Source organism: Squalius cephalus, assembly GCF_949319135.1.
Source record: "Squalius cephalus genome assembly, chromosome: 1".
Classification (NCBI taxonomy): Eukaryota; Metazoa; Chordata; class Actinopteri; order Cypriniformes; family Leuciscidae; genus Squalius; species Squalius cephalus.
In genome coordinates this window covers 42,815,333-42,838,607 of record NC_137122.1, presented here as the reverse complement: position 1 = coordinate 42,838,607, position 23,275 = coordinate 42,815,333, and the positions used below count along the sequence as shown (strand labels likewise).

The 23,275-nt window shown below is 38.5% G+C and overlaps 1 protein-coding gene across 2 annotated transcripts; it reads left to right on the top strand.

The window, feature by feature from the left end:
* The first annotated feature begins 711 nt into the window (after nucleotides 1-711).
* dnajc7 (DnaJ (Hsp40) homolog, subfamily C, member 7) lies at nucleotides 712-21,147 on the top strand. 2 transcript variants are annotated; one of them, XM_079876221.1, is made up of 14 exons: nucleotides 712-913; nucleotides 6,816-6,904; nucleotides 7,239-7,363; nucleotides 8,803-8,916; nucleotides 9,004-9,078; nucleotides 14,207-14,325; nucleotides 16,049-16,202; nucleotides 16,290-16,454; nucleotides 16,650-16,741; nucleotides 16,816-16,889; nucleotides 16,973-17,119; nucleotides 17,288-17,437; nucleotides 17,594-17,656; nucleotides 19,599-21,147. In XM_079876221.1, the coding sequence occupies exons 1-14, from the start codon at nucleotides 750-752 to the stop codon at nucleotides 19,634-19,636; spliced, it is 1,569 nt and encodes a 522-aa protein (XP_079732347.1). In that variant the 5' UTR covers nucleotides 712-749; the 3' UTR covers nucleotides 19,637-21,147. The 2 variants fall into 2 exon arrangements, with proteins under 2 accessions (XP_079732347.1, XP_079732346.1); XM_079876220.1 differs by having other exon boundaries at nucleotides 785-913; nucleotides 17,594-17,665.
* Nucleotides 21,148-23,275: the final 2,128 nt, after the last annotated feature.

Genomic DNA, 23,275 nt, shown 5'->3' with positions numbered 1-23,275 from the left:
CGCTCTCTGAATTAATGACATTTTTTATAAAGGATATCAGTGAGGCTTGTTTCTGTCGTGAATGATCCTGTATTTGTTTTTTAGTGAATTGATTGAATGAATAATTGAATGATTTGGCTGACCACTAAGTAAATTTACTGTAAGCCAATACATAAATGTAAATCTGCCACAGGAGCTGCTTACCCATTTTTATTCAGCTGTCCTTGTGCACTTCCCTAACTGGAAGTCTGGTTAGGTTCAGCTACCAAATAAGACATCAGGAGACTAACGGACTGATGCAAGGGTTACTGGTGCTCCCCTGCCCACCCTCCAGAATTTTTTATTTAACCTTTCTTGTGTTTATTTCTATCTTTTGAGTTTATTTATTTATTATTTCTGTTTATCCTGATGTACCTCCTGCTGGCTGTACTCGTAAATCGAAAATGCGGTCATGTGTCGCCATCTACTGGTGTAATAACGCACTGTCACCTCCGACCACTGAGCGAACAGATTTCTAATCCTCTGTAACACTCCCCAGTATGTTTAAATAAATACATCAAGTTTTAGTTATTACACATTTCGAGAGAGAGATATGTATGCAGCCTCTATAGTTTGTACGAGTAACCGTTTTTGAAATAAATACTAAGTTGCGCCGTTTACCTAACTAGACAAGATGCTTTGAGTTAAACCGTAGTGCACTTTTATGTTGATGTTTGAAAGATGTTTCTCCACAGTATCTTTTGGCAGGATCTCGTATCCGTTGACCTACTATGGGCATATTGCGCACGGCTGCGGAAGGCGGAGCTGAAGGCAGTATGAAAGGCACACATGCCTCTTCTCATTCTCCGCCTCTCTACAGCAAAATGGCGACTGTTGACTTCGACTCGTCCGCGGATCCAGAGATGGACTTGACCAGCGACGAGGAGTTAGAGAGGTACCCGAAAAGATCGAGCACTTTAATAAGAGCCCCGCCGATCCGTCCGTGCGGCAGCTGGATTTTAGGGAAGCTCCGATCGGGAATAGAGATGTATAAGGACCCTGAGATCGTGATTGCCGCATAACTTGAAAATCAAGGGGTGTCCATGGCCTAGTGTGCCAGGCAGCTGCTTTTAGTGTTGGGGTGCCTTGCGATTAACCTACTGTTATTCTTATACATCTTGCATGAGCTTTGACCTTTTAAAGCGACGATCAAGGGTGCCATGCATCGTGTTATTACGACAGCTGTGCTGTTCGCCGTGACACAGTTTTAGGGTTAGAATTAGGTTGAAGGCAACGTGACATCATCATGCTCTAAGAACACAATGCGGACGCTCTTAAACCCGCACACATGACAGCCGAATCACGCAATTGTTCACCGATCTTATATTAGAAACATTTATAGCTGTTGAATGATATCCCGAGTAAATTAGGTGACTACAATACAAAAAATGCTCATGCATATAGAGGAAATGACGTTCTGTAGGCTACCTCATATCGGGTCTCGTATCGTAACTTTGTGGGCCACTACTGCTGACGCTTTTGTGAACATTTTGTCCAAGTTAGAAACTCGCAGATTTTAAAATGTATCTCTTAAAGGTACAGTTCATCCTTAAATGTAAGCATTCTGACTTTTACGCACTCGGAGTACTGATTTAGGACACGTTCTGGAGAATGACATCCTCAGTCATCGGTTCTGTTTTATTTAAAAAAAGAAAGACACTCCTTAACATTCTGCCTGACGTCTGATTTTTTTCGTTAATTTGGGATGTACTGTCCCTTTAAATATATTTGGCGTTTCGATTATATTAATCATTCCCAATTTAGGTGGCATTCTAGTCTAGACAGTCACAGTCCTTGAGTCTAGACACTAATTTGAACACCGAAGCATTGTGAATGAGCACTCGTTTATTAGAGCGAGTCGTCGTTCACTTCTAGAACTTTCGGTGTGTCTGAAGTGTCTATGGACGGACGCACGCATCACGTGCACTTGTAAGTTACGTTGACTGTCAGCGATCGGTTTACCCAGAACTGTACGCGCGCCAGAAAGCCAACCTCGTGTTTGTTCATAACTTTCCTCATGCGAACAGTAGTTGGAGTATTACCGAGTCACACAAAACTGTAATGTTGTAGCACAAACCTGTTGATGTTCTTGATGAACTTTATATACTTGACATGAAAATTGATATCATTTATTATGCTATTTTATGTAGAATTATTTACGGTTACCAATACTCTAAATATTTGCCATTTGGGCTTCATGAACGTACAAACTGCATCAGTTGGGTTCTGGAAGTAAAAATCCTATTCACTTTATCCATAGATGAACTGGTTTTTAAGCATTTATATGCCTATTTTGTATCCTTCATCGTGTTTAATTGGAGTATGGGATTGCAGCTCTTTCCCTCAAAGTTTGTAATGCGATTCACCTGGTGGTTTGGTTCATGGCTTAACTCTTTAACAAATACCTTTTTAAAATCCTTGTGGGAAAAAAATACTTCCGGAACCAAGGCCACTGAAAAAGTGAACAGGCATGTATAGGAAACACCTTCTACGTTTCAAGACTTATTAATTGTGCAATGATCTAAATTGTTGTCAGCTCACGTACCTGCTCTACAAATGATTCACATCTTTACACCATTCTCTCTGTGAAAGCACCAGCCTGGTTTTGGCTTACAGATTAACTGGAGGGTGTGAACGTGACGTCATCATGCTGTAGGTCTGAATAAAACACTATATTTGCATGACCACACACATCTCTACAGCTGCTCTCTGTCAGAAGAGTGTGAGGTTGAACATTGGTGTGCAATTAAAGGGATAGTTCACACAAAAAATATAATATAATATTCCAGAATATTGTTATAAACCTCCCTGTTTGTCTAGGGGAAGGAGAGGATGTAACAATTATTGTAAATTAAAAGAAATAATGACAAATATAATGAAAAAGACTGACAGCCACTTAATTTCCGTGTAATCGAGAAAAGCAACAAAACACCAGATTAAGCAAATAATTCTAATTCAATAATTTATTTGATAACAATTCAAAGATAACGGCAACAAAAAGAAAGGAAGCAAATCTTCAGGAAAGGGTCAGGTCAACATAAGCAAAACATTGTAACTGACAAGGGTAGCATTAAATGACCTATACAAAAGAAAACATATGAAGTCTTACCTCGCTCCCTGTCTAACATAAATATAAGCAAAGTTCAAAGAAAATGGCACACTCTCCCTATGGCTTCGATATTAAAAAAGTGTTTACACAAATTAAGAGTGACAACAAAACATTTCTAGAAACATAAGAAATGAACACAATCAGCGTTCGCAAGCTCTCTCACAGCTAACGGTTACGCAACTCATTCACATAGTTGTGAGACAAAGACCGCCTTCAGTTGTACACATTTACACCAAAGACAATTCACTAAGGTCACAATTCTGGTTCAAGGGAAAAGAATGAAGCCGTCAGCACTCTAGCATTGTTTCTCCACTCTATTAGGCTGCGTTTACACTTGGCATTAACATGCGATCACCGTGATCCAAGCAAGCAGATCGGATCTTAAGCCAATCAGGACACTGCGTTTACACCTGTCCACATCAAGTGGCTTCTGTATCTGGATAACAGATCAGATCTCACGTTCCCACGAGGAAAAAAAAAAAAAGGATGGCTCCGGTGCAAAGTCGACCTGAAGTGGTGGGTTTTCTTTTAAAAACAGTTTTCAGTCGGGGGACATTTTACAAATCTCACAAAATGAGGAGGATGAAGAGGCTGCAAGGGCTAATAATGTGGATAGATGCCGCCCGTAATGGAAACGCTACAGAGAAACGTATGGGTCCGAGAATGTTCTTTACACAAAATGAATGGTTCTGCAACTTTCGGGTGTGAACTGTGAAGACAAACATTTCAGTATATTTGTGATGTCCTTCGCACTCGACTGTTTGTGTGAGGTCCACCTGTGAATGCAGACGTGATGGCTGGACTGCGTTTACATTACACTGAGATCCGATCACAATGCGTCCTCGACTACCTCCGAACCTGGACACTCCGATCGGATAACATTCTGATCAGAAGCGTGTTTACTCTTGTCTTTTCAATGTGTATGTGGACAACATCCGGATACAGGTCGCATGTTAATGCCATAAGTGTTAACGCAGCCTTATAGGGCTTGAGATCTCTGCAACATTCACTCAGCTCATGAACATCAGCTGGAACCCGATTAGCAGAAGGGAGCGAGAAGAAAGCAAGTACACAACACACTGCACTCTCAATAAGTAGCATAACTCTCCCCAAATCACCCATATTTTACCAATACGTCCACAGGACGTAACAATATTCAACTGTCATATGTAAACAAGTTTTGAGGAAGATGGCATGTTGACTTCCTTAGCCATTGTGACAACGGGTCCTAGTCAGTGGTTTGTAAATAAGTCAAACATGATGCCATTGGGGTTAAGATAATCTAGACTCTAGATTATCTTAACCCCAATGGCATCATGTTTGACTTCTAGAGAATTATAGATTCTAGAGAAATCACTCCAGATTGACAAGAAAGCTCTTGAATTGAATGGCTTCATTGTCAATGTGTATACAACTAAATTAATAATGCTAGCATTCAAGAAAGGCTCAAGAATCAAATGAAAATTCACCCAATCTATTTTCAGCATGGATGTTATAGATCTTATTGTGAATGATCCATCCATGCATGTTTATACATTACCATTTAACGTTTAATTACTCGATCCTTCTGTGAAACGTATCAGCTGGATCAACCAGGTCATTGAAAAGAACTGATTCAGATTCATGAGTTTTTATTTTTTTAACTTTACTAACATGGTCATTGTTGTATAGCCAAAAAACACAAAGATTCTTCAATAGATTTAAGTTTCATTGTGAAAATAACAGTAACTTTTCCTTTAAGAAATATGGTGTCCTTGTGCCCCACACTCATGTTATACTTTAGTATAGGTAGTAAAAGCTGGTAATGTGACACTTGTTCTCCAGTTTTCTTTTTTAACGTATGCTGCTGCCCTGCATTGTTTCCCAGAAACCACTCTGTCCCTCCTGACTATACATCTGTGTGGTGTCTTTTTGATTGATTTAAAACAGACACCATTGGTTGGTAGTGAAGGATCTATGTTTAGCAGGCTAATCTGACTTTGTACGCTTCTACCAGACAGCTTTAGTTCAGAACATAATGTATTCACTAAATAGACAGTGACTGACACACACCCTGTTAATGTTATAGTATTTGTTACTCCTGTGTAGACAGGTATTCTAATGCTTGCGTCCTGACAATGCAGGCAAATCTTCCGAGGTCTTAGATTTGTGACGTGATATGCATGTGCCAGCAGCGTTTTCTGATCTATATCCTCTGTTTTTTGTGAGGACCTGTGTCATATGCATGTCCTGCGCGCAGCACAAAGAGGACCCTCTGGTTGAAGTTTTCTATTTTACCATTTTTGTATTTTCTAACAGCTTCTAGAGCTTCAAGATTCTGGATAAATTGAGAATCACAATTTTTATTTTTATTTATTTTCAAACAGATTCTGAAGAGACAACTAAACAAAATAACGTAATTTACTTTACTAGAGGTTCTGACAAATTGTTAAAGGGTTAGTTCACCCAAAAATGAAAATTCTGTCAGTAATTACTCACCCTCATGTTGTTCCAACCATGTAAGTCTTTCGTTCATCTTCGGAACACAAATTAAGATATTTTTGATGAAATCTGACAGAATTCTGACTCTTCCATAGGCTTCCAGAGTGACCGAAACTCGCCGACCCAGAATAGTTATTAAAAACATCGTTAAAATAGTCCAAGTGACTCCAGTGGCTCAATCTTAAGTATATCAAGCGACGAGAATACTTTTTGTGCGCAAAAACAAACAAAAATACCGACTTTATTCCACTATTCAATTCCTTCTCTCTGGGCCTCGTAGTGTTTTTGCGTAGCGCGTCTGTGTTGCACGTCACCACGTAGGCTCACAATTGGCCGAAGCAGGTCATGTGTGTGATGCGTGATGACGTGCAACACAGACGCGCTACGCAAAAACACTACGAGGCCCAGGGAGAAGGAATTGAATAGTGGAATAAAGTCGGTATTTTTGTTTGTTTTTGCGCACAAAAAGTATTCTCGTCGCTTGATATACTTAAGATTGAGCCACTGGAGTCACTTGGACTATTTTAACGATGTTTTTAATAACTATTCTGGGCCGACGAGTTTCGGTCACTCTGGAAGCCTATGGAAGAGTCAGAATTCTGTCAGATTTCATCAAAAATATCTTAATTTGTGTTCCGAAGATGAACGAAAGACTTACATGGTTGGAACAACATGAGGGTGAGTAATTACTGACAGAATTTTCATTTTTGGGTGAACTAACCCTTTAATTTCTGCAGTCTGTTTAAAATGTCTAGGCATAAATAATCTGAATTAGCCTATTATTATTTTTTTAAACTTGGTTTGAATTAATGATTCAATGACTCATAAATACTTGACTTGTTTCATTATTGGATAATAAGCCTTTTTGAATGAATGTCTTGTATGAATGATTCACTGACATGTACATTAAGTCACTTGTCGCCACCTACTGGTGTAGCGATATATTTGATATAATCGTTCAAACGGTGATTTGCTCTATTTTGATAGCTACCAATAGACATCAGTGTTTATATTTGAATTATAATTTTTTTCACAGTACCTCTGTTATAATATGAATATTTGTAACACAGAAATAAAGATACTGTGTTTGAAATGACTACTGGTGAAGCTGTTTAACACCTATACATGATAACTGCTTTCTCTGGTTCTGCGTTAGCACAGATTTGAATGTTCCGGTGTAATATTTTTGTTTGTGTTGAATCTGTAGGGAAGCTGAAGGCTTCAAAGAGCAGGGAAATGCTTACTATGTCAAGAAGGACTACCCTGAAGCGTTCAACTTCTACACCAAGGCCATCGGTAAGAACCCTTAAAAGTGTGCTAGGCTGTCTATCCAGTTTATGCTGTTCTCGTCCTGCCCTCGCTATCTGTCTTCCTAGCTTTCTGTAGGCATTTTGTGCATTGCCTTTATGGTGCTGGTTTGTTCCTACACGCTTCTGATTCATGTGCTGCACTCAGATTAGACTCAATGTTCACTCATAGGCACATGATTTACCACACGTTGTCCTTGAAGGCTAGGCCTATAACTTAATTACCAGAAAGGATTTTGTCATGCAACCTATACCAAAACCTATACCACTTTTATTCTTACTGAAGTGTCTGTCTACATCTTCGGTTTGTGTCCTTTTAACAGACCTGTGCCCGAAAAATGCCAGTTACTACGGCAACCGCGCAGCCACGTTGATGATGCTGAGTCGCTACAGAGAGGCACTGGAGGACTCCCAGCAGGCCGTGCGACTAGATGACTCCTTCATGAAGGTGAGACGTCAAGGGTTGGAGCCCCTTTGACGTTCTGAGCATTTAGGATCTCAAAAAGTTGCAGTTGGAGCCATGGTCTAGCTCAGGGTTTCCCTAAACTGGGGTTTGTGAGGGAACTGCAGTGGGTACGTGAGTTGAGGAAACGCTAATAGTTAATGAAATCATAAAAATGTAAAAACATTAAAATAAATTTTAAATAAAAGCAAAAATAAAACGCTTTCCAAAATATTTGTTTAGCTGCATGTCATGTGACGGTTAACTGACATCAGAGAGCTGTAAATGTGGTGTTAAATTGTTTAAATGTTATTTTAAAATCTGATCAGCAATCAAAATATTAGGCAAGTAAATATTAGTCGTGCACTTAAAGGGATGGTTCACCCAAAAATGAAAATGCCATCCTCATTTACTCACCCTCATGTTGTTACAAACCTGTATGACTTTCTTTCTTCTGCTGAACACAAAAGAAGATATTTTGAAGAAAGTCGGTAACCAAACGACTGATGGACCCCATTGACTTCCATAGTAGGAAAAAAAATACTATGGAAGTCAATGGGGACCAGCAACTGTTTAATTATCAACCTTCTTTAAAATAAATTCTTTTGTGTTCAGCAGAAGAAAGGAAATCATACAGGTTTGTAACAACATGAGGGTGAGTAAATGAGGACGGCATTTTCATTTTTGGGTGAACTGTCCCTTTAAACAGCAATTATTCAGTATTGTCTGAAATGGTTTTGGAAGGCCGAAATCATTCACTGAAACGGTGACATTTAATTAATTTAATTTAAATATACACTACAGTTCAAATGTTTGGGGTCCGTAATATTTTTGAAAAGTCTCATATTTTCACCAAGGCTGAATTTATTTGATCAAAAATAAAAAAAAATACAGTGAAATAATGGCAGCTGAAAATTTAAATTGTAATAATATTTCAGTTTTCAGGGTCACATGATCCTTAGAAGTCATTCAAATAAATTCAGCCTTGGTGAGCAGAAGATACTTTTTTTTTCTTTTCAACAGTTTTTATTACAGCCAGTTTTATTACAGCGTTTAAATTATTATATTTCAACAACAGATTGTAGTATAAAAAAATTGTTTAATTTAAGAAGTAAATATAAAATCTGCTTTATGTGCATTTTTAATGTTTGTACAACTTATGTGTTGGCTGAATAAAATTGATTCATTAAACAAATTTAATTAATTTATTTAACTTTATTTTAGGTTTTTTTTTTTTTAAGTTTAATTTTGGTTCAGTAAAAATTGAAATCGGTGTATCACTAGTTAATATTATTGGTCAAAGGGGTTCGTCTGACAAAAAAAAAGTTTGGAATGCATGAACTGATAAAATGCTTAAAAAAGCATAAATGCACAATTAAAAGCACTCAAAAGCATGCTGACTACATTTGTTTTATATCACTCATCATTATGGTTCTGTTCCACAGGGCCACATGCGTGAGGGCAAGTGCCACCTGCTGCTTGGCAATGCTATGGCCGCCAGCCGCTGCTTACAGAGGGTTCTAGAGCTGGAACTAGACAATAGCCAGGCCCAGCAGGAGGTAGAGTGACCATAAATACCACCCACAGACATCCATGATTTGGCAAGTATCATTCAAAAGGCCTCTGACCTCCTGTTTCTCTTGCAGCTGAAGAACGCAGAGTCCATCCTGGAGTATGAGCGCATGGCGGAGATCAGCTTTGAAAAACGAGACTTCAGGATGGTGAGATTGCTCTTCTAGCTGCTGCCGGTCTGATCTACAGATAAATACATTAGGGATGCACGATATATCAGCCACCATAATTGTATCACGATGTGTTTATTTTATTTTATTTTTTATATCGACTCGATAAGAACATTTGCCCGATGAATTATGGATTATTTCCTTCAGCTGAGACTGAGAACAGATGCATCATGAAGGTTTTGAATTGCTTGAAATATGATTGAAATCACTTCGAAAAGGAAAATGCAGTTAAGTGCAACGTCAGTCTGTCATATAGGCTACAGGCAATTATAATGACAACACTACTGTAAAATAATGTTGTGAATAGGGCTGCAACAACAATTTGATTAATAACACGCTGTGCTCAGGAACCATCAGCCAGTCACGTCACTTTACAGTAGCGAATAACCCATTTCTAAGGACAAAACATGGAAAATAGCAGAGAAAATGTTTCATGGTCCTCATCTGTAAATGTTAGAAAGTCCCGCCAAACAGATGGAACTCAGTAGAATAAGAGCGCAATAATTCTGACTAAAGTACACCTTTTGCTAAAATATCTTTTTGTTAGAAATTAAGTGTAGGTTTAAAATTCAAAAAGTAATCATGTTTATGAGAGCACTAATAATAGTCACTATTATTGGAATAGCCCATTGATGTAATATAATTAATAAGTTCAGACGAGTGAATGCGTGTTCTTCATATACCGTACAGATTAAAAAAAATATATAATTTTTAATTTAGTCGCTTTGATTTCTGCTTTAAAATAGTAAGCAATCAGTTGTTTTCATGTTTAGAATGTAATTTTTGTATTTTAACCCTTTTTTGCTTATGTACGCTGTCGCGATAGCCGCAATATTGTAGTACCGTGCTACTGACAGGCCAATGCAAGCAACCGCGATATTCGCGTTTTCTTTTTTCATAAGGCTATAGCCTTCTTGTTTTGAACTTTGTGCATGTGTATTGAATGTTAAATAAGTTAATAATGATAACAAGGCTGTTTATCATGGTGATTTGTACAGAGGGATTTGAGTCGTGGATTTGCACTTAAGCCTAAACAGACAGTGAATGAGAGAGATCGACTGAGCGCGTGCGATTACCTGCGTCTGTCTTTAAGGTCAAGTCATATATATTCGTGAAAAGGTTGCCGTGTCCAAGGAAAGGAAATATTTGTTGTATCATCCTTAATGTTTAAGGGTATTTTTACCATGAATGGCATCAGAGCTGGTCAGCATTCCACAGCGTGAGGAAAAAAGCGAGTCACACATTGAATCAATGCCATTGGTCTCTATTAAGTGAAGCATCAGCTCCAGCATTACCCATGTGACGCATCGCTGGTCAGCTGAGCCTTGAAAAGTGGAGCTCAGAGTTAGATGTAATGAAACAAGGTGTTAATTATTTTATTTTTTAATGAATCAGCATTTTTGAACGTGTTCGTTGAATGAACGGTTTAATGACTCACTCAAAGACAGTCCGTTGCCGTAACAATGCTGCGCGCTGAGTGACAGCCTTTCAATGCGCAGAGTTTCGCTTAGTTTCGGTTACATTGGTTACTGAAAATGTCCTCGTTTTTGTGCGCGCTGACTAGAGCCCGACCAATTTATCGGTCTGCCGATTTTATCGGCCGATATGAGCCTGTCGCAGATACATCGGTATCGCCGTATATGACGCAGATATGCCACCGATATGAAAACATTTTTTTTATAGAACATATAACGTGGATAAAATCCTTGTAAATTGTGTAACTACGTAGTTTGCCCAGCAGAGCGCGCTCCATTGTTTGCTAATGGCGACCCATGTCACTGTAGTGACACCAGCCAACCCTTTCACTTCAGTAAAAGGTGGTATCTTCAGACACAGTGTAAGATGCGTACACATTAACTTTCGTCCATGTAGACATTAACACCGTCCGGTGTAGACAGTGACAGCGCATTCTGCCTATAACGCTACGTTACAACATCAAGCAATATTCCAATTATTTCTATAATTATAACACTTAATATAGGGCCATTTTGCTTAAAGGGTAGCCTAGTTTCACGTTTAGTACATTTTGCTGACTAATTTAAAATGGTATAAAAGTATTGTACATATGTAATTAAACATGCTTTCATTATGGTATTAGGGGCCAAGCACCGAAGATGCAGAGGCACCTATTATTCTCCTCTTCTCCTTCTCCTCCTCCTCCTCCTCCTTCTCCTTCTCCTCCTCCTTCTCCTCCTCCTTCTCCTCCTCCTTCTCCTCCTCCTTCTCCTCCTTCTCCTTCTCCTCCTCCTTCTTCTTCTCCTCCTCCTCCTCCTCCTCCTCCTTCTCCTCCTTCTCCTTCTCCTTCTCCTTCTCCTCCTTCTCCTTCTCCTTCTCCTTCTCCTTCTCCTTCTCCTTCTCCTTCTCCTTCTCCTTCTCCTTCTCCTTCTCCTTCTCCTTCTCCTCCTCCTCCTCCTCCTCCTCCTTCTCTAGTACCACCAACTGTCCAAAGTTTCACTTTTGTTTATGCTAATAACTTTTGAATCATAAGGGCTAGAAAAATAAAATAAATTTCCTGTGATTCCTTAGCTCAAGCTGATTCAATTGCATTTTCCGTCATGAAAATTTGTCCGCCATTTTGAATTATCCGAACTTTTTCGATCTTTTTCAAACTCCTCTTAGGCCGTTGCTCCAATTTTCACGAAAATCGAACCAGACCATGCCGACAAAAAGATATGGAATTCGTTATTGTTGATTCGTCAAACCGTTCTCGAATACCGCGCAAACTAATTTTACGTCGCGCTTGCGAAAACAGATGCAAGGCTGTGTCTCCGCAACGCTTTATCGTATTCAGACCAAACTTGGTATGTCATCACAAGCATGACCTGAGGCTACATGCTGCGTTTCGGCACAGCGCCACCTACTGGTCTGGAGATACGAAAAATGGCTATTTTTACTTAACTTCTGAACAGTTTGTCCAATCATCGTTAGATTCAGGGCGTCATGCCGAGTCGACTGATATACAATTTGTCCATATCGACCATTTTAGGCGTCAGCCATTTTGAATTTTGTACCGAAATGCAGTATTTTTTTTGAACGTATCATTACTAAACTCTGTATGGGTCATCAATATGATGCCCTGAATGAGCCTTTAGAAGTTTCGAACCAGCGCCACCTAGTGATAAAATTACATTTTCAAATGCTTATAACTCTGGGTGTGGTTGACGTATTTTCATGGGAGTGAAAATAATTTCATCTCCTTAGGTTCCTAAATCCTTGCCGAGTCCAACGATACCAAACATGTTAGGTTTCGCCTTACGGTTTGTGTAGCGTTGTGATTTAGCACTTAAAAAAACTTTTGCCAATATCTTCAAAACCGTTAGACCAATCAAGACGAAACCACTGTCAGAAGTTTGGAAACATAGGTCGTTGGCTATATTTTAATGCCCAAATATCAAAATATTGATTGTAAGGGGTAGTAAAATCCAGTCAAAGTCAGGTGTCAGTCATTTTTTATGTGTTTTTTTCATATAAATGTCTATAACTCCGAAGCAAATTGAGATATTTTCACCAAAATTGACACACAGATGTATGGGCTTACTCTGAGGACACATAAAAAAAATGGTGGGACTGAGCCTCTTGGTGGCGCTATAATGGAACAAAACATGAAATTCCCATTGACTTCAATACAGTATTGTGATATAAAATGCCATACTTTATGAACGCATCAGCGTATCGTTACGAAACTCGGTATGAGTCATCGGCACCATGCCTTGAAGGTACTCAAAGTTTCAGGGCAGCGTCACCCTGTGGTAAAAAAAGTTATAACAATTTCCAAAAATGCTAATAAGTTTTGAATAAATCTGCCTATTGTAATTCCACTGGTCTTAAGGTTTGTCATTGTCAACTCATTCTGACCACATCACATCAATTTTGTAACTATGCCACCTATTGGTCGAAAGTGATAATCCATTAAATCGTATTTTTAGTTAATGTATATGATTTTCAGCCATTTTGCTTGAATTCATCTTTAAATGTCTTTAATTGCTCCTTGCTGCAGTTGGTCTGACACTCCCAGCCATGCTGGCATGTCTTATCTTTTTTGCGCTTGGCCCTGATAATGGCTGCTTTGCAGCTATATTTACTTTTACTTTAGTCTCTACCAGTGGAGGAAGATCTTTTTACTAGAGGAATTAAGACTAATAATAAAAGATAGGGTTTGGCCAGTGACACTTTTGATATATTTATTGATCAAAGATATTTTTTATATAACATGACTAAATTAAGACAAAGTCATTAGTGAAGATTATGCAACAGTATTTAGAATATAATATAGAATAGAACATTCAATGCAAACTAGTTTGGTTACAGCTCAAATGTATCATTCTCATTCTATCATTCACCCTGCATATCTTTACATATCTTTGTCACAGAAGTGTTTGATCGCCACATTTGAGTGATCATTGTATAATAATACTGCATATCGCGCTATTGAGCCACTCAAAATTACTGCAAGGGAAATTCCTTCACCGCAACAGGCTTAAATGTACAGCATGGCTTGCATAGATATTCACTATATTTGTTTTCATTTGGATTTACTTAAATTTTTCTTGTATCATTTTCTTTAACAATATGGTTTGATAAAAATAATTTAATTATTGTCCGTGCGGAGGCTAATCCATTTGATTTATATATGGCACATGCATTTTGATTATTTATTCACAAGTAATGTTGTCCAATGACTTGTTTGCATTATTTTATTTATTTGTAAGGCAATAGATTTTTTTATATATATATATATATATATATATATATATATATATATATATATATATATATATATATATATATATATATATATATATATATATATATAATATAATATATAATATATGAAAATTGGCCATTGGAGTGTAAAATTAATTTTAAAACTTACACAAATCAAACATATACAGTAGCCTAGTTTGAACCAGTGTTGAAGTGCTTGGGACATGGCTTTTAATGGTGAGACCATTTTGTTTCTGTAATTAAGCTCCTAAAAATGATATAGATTCAGATTTATTGGCCAAAATATCGGTTATCAGGTTTCAAATATAAAGAATTATTGGTATCGGTCAAAAGTTTCATATCGGTGCATCCCTAAAATACGTGACTGTCTGTCTCTCTGTAGGTGGTGTTCTGTATGGATCGGGCGTTAGAGTCTGCATCTGCATGTCATCGGTTCAAGGTGCTGAAAGCAGAGTGTCTGGCTCTCCTGGGCCGCTACCCAGAGGCACAATCTGTTGCCAGGTAATAGCACTACAGTATTATGGAATTTGTTTAGTAGTGGACAACAAATATGGGGTTGTTCAAATGCCAATACTGATATCTAGAGAACATTAGCTTTAATGTTTACATAAACTGGTTCAATGATAGCAAATTACATGCATCACATTTCTCTTAAAAGCCCATTAAAAGAGAAAGTATGATTTATTTTTTTGTTTTTATAAGAGCTCACAAGGAAAGTTCTTTTCTGAAATATTTATTAGTTTTTCTAACAGTGCTGTGAGATTTTGTCATTGTTTAAAACATTTACCCCTGGTTTCACAGACAGGGCTTAAGACTAGTCCTAGACTAAAATGTAAGTCTGAGCTGTTTCCACTGAAATAAACTTAAAAATATATCAGTGCCTTTTTAGTTTTAAGATGCACATCGGTAATGTTTTTTTCTAAGCATGTTTATAAAAATTACTTAAATGTCCTAATTGATCTATGGTCTAATCCTGGCTTAGTCTAAGCCCTGTCTGTGAAACCGGGCCCTATAGTTATTTCTGTAAAACAGCCTTTGGTTCTGACTTTTTTTCAAAGAAAAAAATCTGTCTGTAAATTCTAGAGTAGGTATACTAAGCAAAATGTCCATGTATGAGATATAAATTGTAGTTATTTTTTTTAAAGAAATGAGTACTTGTATTAAATTGATAAACTGACAGTGAAGACATTATTAAAGGGTTAGTTCAGCTAAAAAGTCAACCTCAAGCCATCCTTGGTGTATATGACTTTCTTCTTTCAGCCAAACACAATCAGAGTTGTATTAAAAAATATCCTGGCTCTTCCAAGCTTTATAATGTGAATGGTATCTTGGGTTTTGAAGCACAAAAAAGCACATACATCTATCATAAATGTAATCCATGGGGTTAATAAAGGCCTTCTGAAGCGAAGCGATGCGTTTTTACAAGAAAAATATCCATATTTATGACTTTATAAACAAATCACTAGCTTCCGGTAACGACCGTCCACGAGTCGATTTCGGACGGAAAAGTGATCTTTGCCCCGACTCATGATGTAGGATGAAGGAGTAGCATAATCTTTTGGTGAGGATTGACTCCTCTCTCGGTTCAAACAAATGGGGCTGGGCAACAAACTCAAGCTCCGCCTCTTATATTGAAATCCTCCGACATTTCTCTTTAAAAATTCTCGTTTTAGACTTCTAATTTGTGACCAATGTTTTGTTTTGCTCTTTCCTCTGTGCTTCCTCATTCATCAATACGTTATGTGTCGGATGAGAGTTCACTCCTCCGCCGGAACTTGACGTACGGACGCTAGTGATTTTATATTTTTTAATATAGCTCCAATTGTGTTTGGCTGAAAGAAAAAAGTCATATGCCTAGGATGACTTAAGAGTGAGTAAATTATGGGTTCATTTTTGGGTGAACTTACCCTTTAATGTTACAAGATTTCAATTTCAAGTTCTTTTCTTTTGAACTCTTTCAGAATTGAGTTTCTTGAGCAGTAAATTAGCAGTGTACGTGAGGAAAATGTTGGTCTATAATGTTTTATTACTATGCTAAAACGCTGGCCAAATTGCTTGATCTGCAATCTTCAGCTTAGCTCAGTTTCTATTTATTATAGCTATTGTTATCAGCTGTTGCCCCCCACATTGTTTTCACCGTCCATTGAAAAATACATATCAGTTAGTAACCAAATTTTTTTTTTAATATAAATATAATATAAAACTTGCTGTTTTGTACCTTCAGCGACATATTGCGGATGGATTCCACGAACGGTGACGCCCTCTACGTGCGAGGATTATGTCTGTACTATGAAGACTGCATTGATAAAGCTGTGCAGTTTTTCGTTCAAGCACTGCGCATGGCACCAGACCACGAGAAGGCCCGTCTGGCCTGCAGAGTAAGCGCAGCATTACTTGGGAGTATGAAACTGATTGCATCCAAGTATTTCAATTAAATGTGCCGTGTCTGTGTTTCTCTGTTCTAGAATGCTAAAGCCCTAAAGGCAAAGAAAGAGGAAGGCAACAAAGCGTTTAAAGATGGCAGCTATGAGGAAGCATATGACCTATATTCTGAGGCCCTGACCATCGACCCGAACAACATCAAAACCAACGCCAAGCTATACTGCAACCGAGCCACTGTTGGATCCAAGGTCAGCATTTGATTTACTCCTTGTTTTGGAGTTGTACTTCTGTACATTTTGTTTGAATGTATTATCAGTGTTGGAGTGCCCCACAAGGCCAAACACGACCTTTTTCCTGTTCTGAAACTGGGTCAAGTGTGTCAGTCTCATTTTTGTCATTGTTTGGTGCTACCGCATGTTTCTCTCTCTTCTTGGTGTCTTCAGTTAAACAAACTGGAGCAGGCCATTGAGGACTGCACAAAGGCTATTAAGCTGGATGAGACCTATATTAAGGCTTATTTGAGAAGAGCCCAGTGGTACGTTTGTAGTTCTTTCTATGCACTTTAAACGGTTATTTATCGGTTATGTTAATCTGCATTTTGTATTATAGTTACATGGACACAGAGCAGTATGAAGAGGCTGTCAGAGATTATGAGAAGGTTTATCAAACAGAGAAGACTAAAGGTGTGTGTCCATCTTGATTGGACATCAACATGTTTTTCATGTCCCTTAATGTCAAATCTCATTTCATCTGTGGTGTGTTTCAGAACACAAGAACTTGTTGAAGAACGCTCAATTAGAGCTGAAGAAAAGCAAAAGAAAAGATTATTACAAGGTTCTGGGGGTGGATAAAAACGCCACTGAAGATGAAATCAAGAAGGCCTACCGCAAACGAGCGCTGATGCACCACCCAGGTACATATTTCATTCAAAGGATCAAAGCGTTTTCCTCATATACAGTCTCTATCTGCAAATTCAATGACATTTCCCATAAATCTGTTCAATAGGCAGCATGTAAAAGTCCTCAAGTTGTTTGCTTTTCTGTCTGATTCTCTGACGCGGTCTCTGTTGTATTTTTCAAAGATCGACACAGTGGAGCGAGTGCTGAGGTGCAGAAAGAGGAAGAGAAAAAGTTTAAGGAGGTGGGCGAGGCCTTCACTGTGCTCTCTGACCCCAAGAAGAAGTCCCGCTATGACAGCGGCCACGACCTGGAGGATGATGACATGAACATGGGTCTGTCTCCAGCACACATTCAAGCTCTTGTTTTTTTTCCCTTTCTGTCAACACAATTTTTTTTTTTTAATGAGTTTCACTAATTGCATCTATGTTGGCATGTGATGACTAATGATTTTACGTGTCTCTTTTTTTTTTTCTCTCTCTCTCTTTCAGACTTTGATGCCAACAACATCTTCAAAGCGTTCTTTGGCGGCCCTGGGGGGTTTAGTTTCGAAGGTAATTCATGTAAGGCGGTGCTTTTTTTTTACTACTTCATAATCATCCATTATTCAGATGCTCAGACTGAACAAACCATTGAAATACAAAAGTTTCAAAAGTTTGGGGTCAGTACGGTTTTAAAATGTGTTTGAAAGACATCTCTTATGCTCACCAAGAAAGCATTTATTTAATCAAAAATACAACAAAAAATGTTTTTTATACTGTAAAAATATTTCCCGATATTATTGTTTTGTATTTTAATATATTTTAAAATGTAACTTATCCCTGTGATGGCAAAGCTAGCATCACTCCAGCATCATTACTCCAGTTGTCAGTGTTACATGATCATTTAGAAATCATGTTGATTTGGTGCTCATGAAACATTTCTTATTATCGTCCATATTTTCAAGCCCCGTCCAGTGTAGGGGTTGCACAGACTAGTCGACTTTAATGCTCTGCCATGACACTTTAAAGGAGAACTCCGGTCAATTTTAACATTGAGCTCATTTTTTTGTACATTTGGAGTGCTGTCAATACAGAGAACAACGACAAAAATCGGTGTTGCCTACACCGAGTTATTCTATTTTTAAAATTTGCACCCTGTTGACTTCAATGGGGCAAGTACTAAACCTGCTTTTAGCCTCTTAACATCCTTGATGTGTCATTACAAGTGCACAGAAAATGTGAGTGATTCCTTCTGAGTGAACACGAGTGAGTCTGACTGCAGTAGATGTGAAAGATATGTATAAAAATGATGTTATTTAAGCCAGCGCAAATACCTTTGTTTACATCCTGTTTTTCGGTTGAAGTCCAAAGTAGTCGATTGCCGAGTTCACGCGCGTGATCATAGGTATTAAACCTATGCGTGTGAACTCTGCAGTCTAAAGTTTAGACTGCAACATTTTAAACAGCTTTTTGTATGCGTAAGTTAATCGCATTCTAAAGTAATGTGCTGCTGCATTGTAAAGCGCACACACATACAGACAGTAGCTCGCACATCAGGTGCATATTGTGCACACACAAACATTCATAAATGTATTTAACACTGTTCTGTGATTTATCATTAAAATAGCTTGGAAACTGAAAAGTTCAAGCATATATTTCTTAGTAACTTAAACCCACAGCTTCACTAATTGTAGAGAGACACTGCCAGGTGCAATTCACACGCAATCGCTCTCTCTCTCTCTAATGCAAAATCGGATTTAGATTTAGATTACGAGTAGAAATCTGTGAGGAAATATAACGACCCAACGACAAAAGAACTGAACTGAGTGCTGTGTCATATGCCATTGTTGTGCACAAGGAAACCTGCGTTCGAGTTCAGGCTTATTTGTTCATTAAAGCCAGGGTTCACCAATCTCGGTCCTGGAGGACCGAGATTGGTGAACCCTGATTAAAGCTGTCGACTAGTCCCTGAGGACGTCAAAAATCTGAAGTCGTTAACCCCTAGTCCAGTGCAGTGGCACAGTAATCACATGTCATTTTCCTGTGAAAAGGGATGCTGTGCTCTCAATCCACTCCACGTTGGACTTATGAGCTCGTTCACAGCAGCTATATAGACGTGAATGTTTAATTAGTTTTATTCTATTAAATGCATTTATTTATAAATATCCTTCTCTGATAACTACAAATATGCTGTCCGTTTGCCCAGTTGTCAGTTTTTCTTTGTCTGGACGTAAACATACGCTGCGTGGATTACGAGTACACGAGCGCAGTATCGGCCAGATACAGATGTGCGTCCTGTCACTTGATGATTTAATGCAGCATTTCAAAATAAAAGTAATAATTTCTTCATTTTTTTAAAAATCCTACTGACCCTGAATTTTTATTTGTACACGTCTTAAATTAAGACAACAGTAAAGAATACTCTCAGCATCTGAATTCATAATGTTTACTTCACTTATGATTCTTTTCTTTTTATTCACTTAATTCTTTTTTTTTTTTTTTTTCTGTCTTGTAGCATCTGGACCAGGAAATTTCTTCTTCCAGTTTGGTTAACTTGGCAGAAACCAGCATGTATGCAGTAGTTCCACAACCCCTGAATTCCCCTGAACCGGACTGCTCCCCTCCATCCCTGCCTTCTGGTGTAACGGGCCTTCAGGCCCCACAGTTGGACCTGCGTCTGTGCCATTGACTTGTTTTACTGCTTACGCACAAAGACAACAACGGCTGGGGCGTGCCCATTCTGTCCCAGGAAAAACATTGCATTGCACACTTCTCTTTCTGATCAGTGCCCTTTTTGGCCCTTGTAATACAGCTCTAGTTTTATAGGTTTTTTTTTTTTTTTTTTAAATCCACTGTATTGAATGTACCCAGCTGCATTGTCATATTCACATTTATTATTTTGAAAATCAGTTTTGAATTTTTTTTAGTTCTCAAAAGCTGAAACTACAAATTGATGCAAATCAATGAAATGCAAATCTGCTGTTTCTCCCTGACACTGCATAGGAGTAGGTAATGCTCTAATCTCATTTCCCATCAGCCCCTTAGACAGCCCCTCTCCCAAGCATTTTACTGATTCACATCGTCCAAATCCAAAGCATGTCAGAAAAAAAACACGGGTTAGCACAGGAATTTCATTACTGCTAGTGACGTATAGATTGTTTAAATGTGTACAAAGCCAGAATTCACACAGATTATATTTATGCACCATTGCAAACCATTTTAAAGACCTCAGCAAATTTATGTGAATGCAGTGCCTCATGCCAAATCTCATCGTAAGAATAACGCTAGTTCTCGTCCGACGATTCCGGCACGCATTTAGATTGTTGGACTACTGCATACAGAGGTTCAGGGAGAGTGAGTTCATTGGAGCACCTGTTGGCTATGCCGCTCTCTGTAAGGTTCATCTGTCAATGTTGCCATTCAACCCCTTGCTGCATTGTACATTTTACTGGAATGTAAAGTGTTTCTTTGTGTTGATAGTTTATGACTGTTTAATTTTTTTTAACTGAAATACACACTTTTTTGATATGTATATTTATTGTAAATTTGCTGGATGTGAGCTTCGGACGGATGGATGATCTTGAAATACACTAGGATCTGCACTCTTATAGGTTAAACCCAAGGAGAAACTATGCTTGGCTACTTCTGAATTAAAGAGCCTCCGGAGGGAGTGATGTCAGAAGTTAATTGATCTGGTTATTTGTGGACTTGATACTATTGACTCCACAGTGTATGTAATATTGATCCATGTAAACTGCAGGCATGATCAGTGAGCCATGTTTTGGGGATCTCTCCCTTTTGAACTAAATGTTCCTTGACATTGGATTGCTGAAGATTTGTTGTGTTCCAGCATTCTCGTTTGTTTGACCTGACTGTGTACTAAAATGTAAGATTTAAGCATTTGTCTGGATACTTTCATATCGTTTCTTGCAAGATCTTCAGTGTATTCAAAGTCAACCTCCACACTGACTGCTCACTCCGCTGGAACAGTCTTGACTATGGACCGTTTTTAAAAAAAGCAATGTAAATAAAGTAAGCCTCTTTCTGTTTTCCCCTTCACCAAATACTTAACTTCTCTGTCTCTATTAATACATTTTATTTATTTATTTATTTACTTAGATTTTGTCACCAGGCATGTTCACAATCTCATATATATATATATATATATATATATATACATATACATACACAGACCCTTTCCAAAAAATTACAATATCATGGAAAAGTTTATTTCCATAATTCCATTCAAAACGTTACACTTCCATAGATTATAGATTCAGGGCCCACAACTTAAACGATTTCAAGTATTTAGTTGTTTATTTGTACATAATTTGGGCTTCCAGCTCATAAAGCCCACGAAAACAGGATTTCAAAAAATTAGAATATTACATGAAATCACACAGTAATTACACAATGATACCATGGTCATTGAACCAGGTTTTGGTTATTTTGGCAGTGTGGGCAGGTACAAATCCTGCTGGAAAATGAAGTCAGCATCTCCATAAAGCTTGACTTCATTTTCCAGCAGGATTTGCACCTGCCCACACTGCCAAAAGAACCAAAACCTGGTTCAATGACCATGGTATCACTGTGTGATTTCATGTAATATTCTAATTTTTTGAAATTCTGTTTCCGTGGGTTTTATGAGCTGGAAGCCCAAATTATGTACAAATAAACAACTAAATACTTGAAATCGTTTAAGTTGTGGGCCCTGAATCTATAATCTATGGAAGTTTAACGTTTTGAATGGAATTATGGAAATAAATAAACTTTTTCATGATATTCAAATTTTTTGGAAAGGGTCTGTATATATATATATATATATATTTTTTTTTTTTAGAAATGTTTGTTGAACGAAATATTTAGATCATGTTTTACGTTTTATAAACGATATATATTTTATTTACATTATACCTAAACGTTTCAGATTGAATGACGTAGTATGTGTTGGCATGTCAAAGTTCCTAATGTAGTTCTTTGGCCCCACTGGGTTTTGTTAGGAGAGTTGCTAGGATACGAGCGGACGTTGCTAGGATGACGTCACTTGCAATCGACACCTGCTCTCCGCTGCCTGTGACGTCACTTGCAATCGACGCATAGTGTGGCGCATGTCAGATTGAGAACAGCTCCCAATGTTGTTCAAATATCATTTCTGTAAGTATATACATATATGATTATATACTCAATGTATTTAAGTACTGTGTATGAAGGAACAAGACGTTGCGGAAGCCATGGACAGATTAGAGAAGGCTGAGTTTCCAGAGGACCTAATCGATGCTCTGGAACCCTTCAAAATATCGATCATGGCATTATCTGAACTATGGCTCACTGGATCTGGAACGATGACTGTTCAACCGCCAGGCATCGATGGAACGATGACGCAGTATTATTCCGGCAGTGACAAACGAGAAGCAGGCGTCGGGTTTATGGTTGACACGTGAGCTGCCAGCAGTATCACCACATTCCAGCCTATATCAGACCATCTTGCAGTCCTCACGGTGCAGGGTACCATCAAGAGTCATATTGTTGCCGTCGGTCTATGCTGCAAACCGAAACCAATCCTGATCCAGCAAACGACTTCTATAACACACTCCAACACACCTTGAATTTCATACCACAGACCAACTTGATCATCCTGGCAGGCGACTTCAACGCTCATATCGGCACGGACAGAACTGGTTGGGAAACAACAATGGGAAAATTTGGCCATGGAGAGATCAATGACAACGGATTGCGGCTTTTGTCCTTTGCCGCCACCAACAACTTGCTCGTTGGTAATAGCTGCTTCCAGCATCCGCGCAAGCATCAACTTACCTGGCAAAATCCATCTGGCAAAGACTCTGCCATATTGGACTACATTCTGATCAACAATAGGTTCTGCTTAAGGCTGAGGGATGTTCGGGCCATGAGGGGCCCCAACTGTGGTTCTGACCACCACTTGATCCGAGCCAAGATCCAACTCAAACTCCAGTGTGCCAAGCGGACCTCGACCCAACAAGCCAGGCTGGATTGGAGACAACTGGCTGACCCTCCGCGCAGACAGGAATTCCAAATCGCCTTATCCAACTGGTTTGCAACACTGGGCACATCAGAAAAGGTGGACGAAGACGAAAAAAGGATCTCAAGTACGATCATGGAATGTGCCAAACCCCTGTGCTCACCCATCCGCCGCTGAACACAGCCATGGATATC

Bases quoted from the DNA above. Each gene is read 5' to 3' on its own strand.
- dnajc7 (XM_079876221.1), top strand. From the start codon at position 750: ATGGGCATATTGCGCACGGCTGCGGAAGGCGGAGCTGAAGGCAGTATG. The intron at 7,364-8,802 runs GTGAGACGTCAA...TCTGTTCCACAG, and splicing joins TAGATGACTCCTTCATGAAG to GGCCACATGCGTGAGGGCAA. The intron at 16,203-16,289 runs GTAAGCGCAGCA...TCTCTGTTCTAG, and splicing joins AGGCCCGTCTGGCCTGCAGA to AATGCTAAAGCCCTAAAGGC.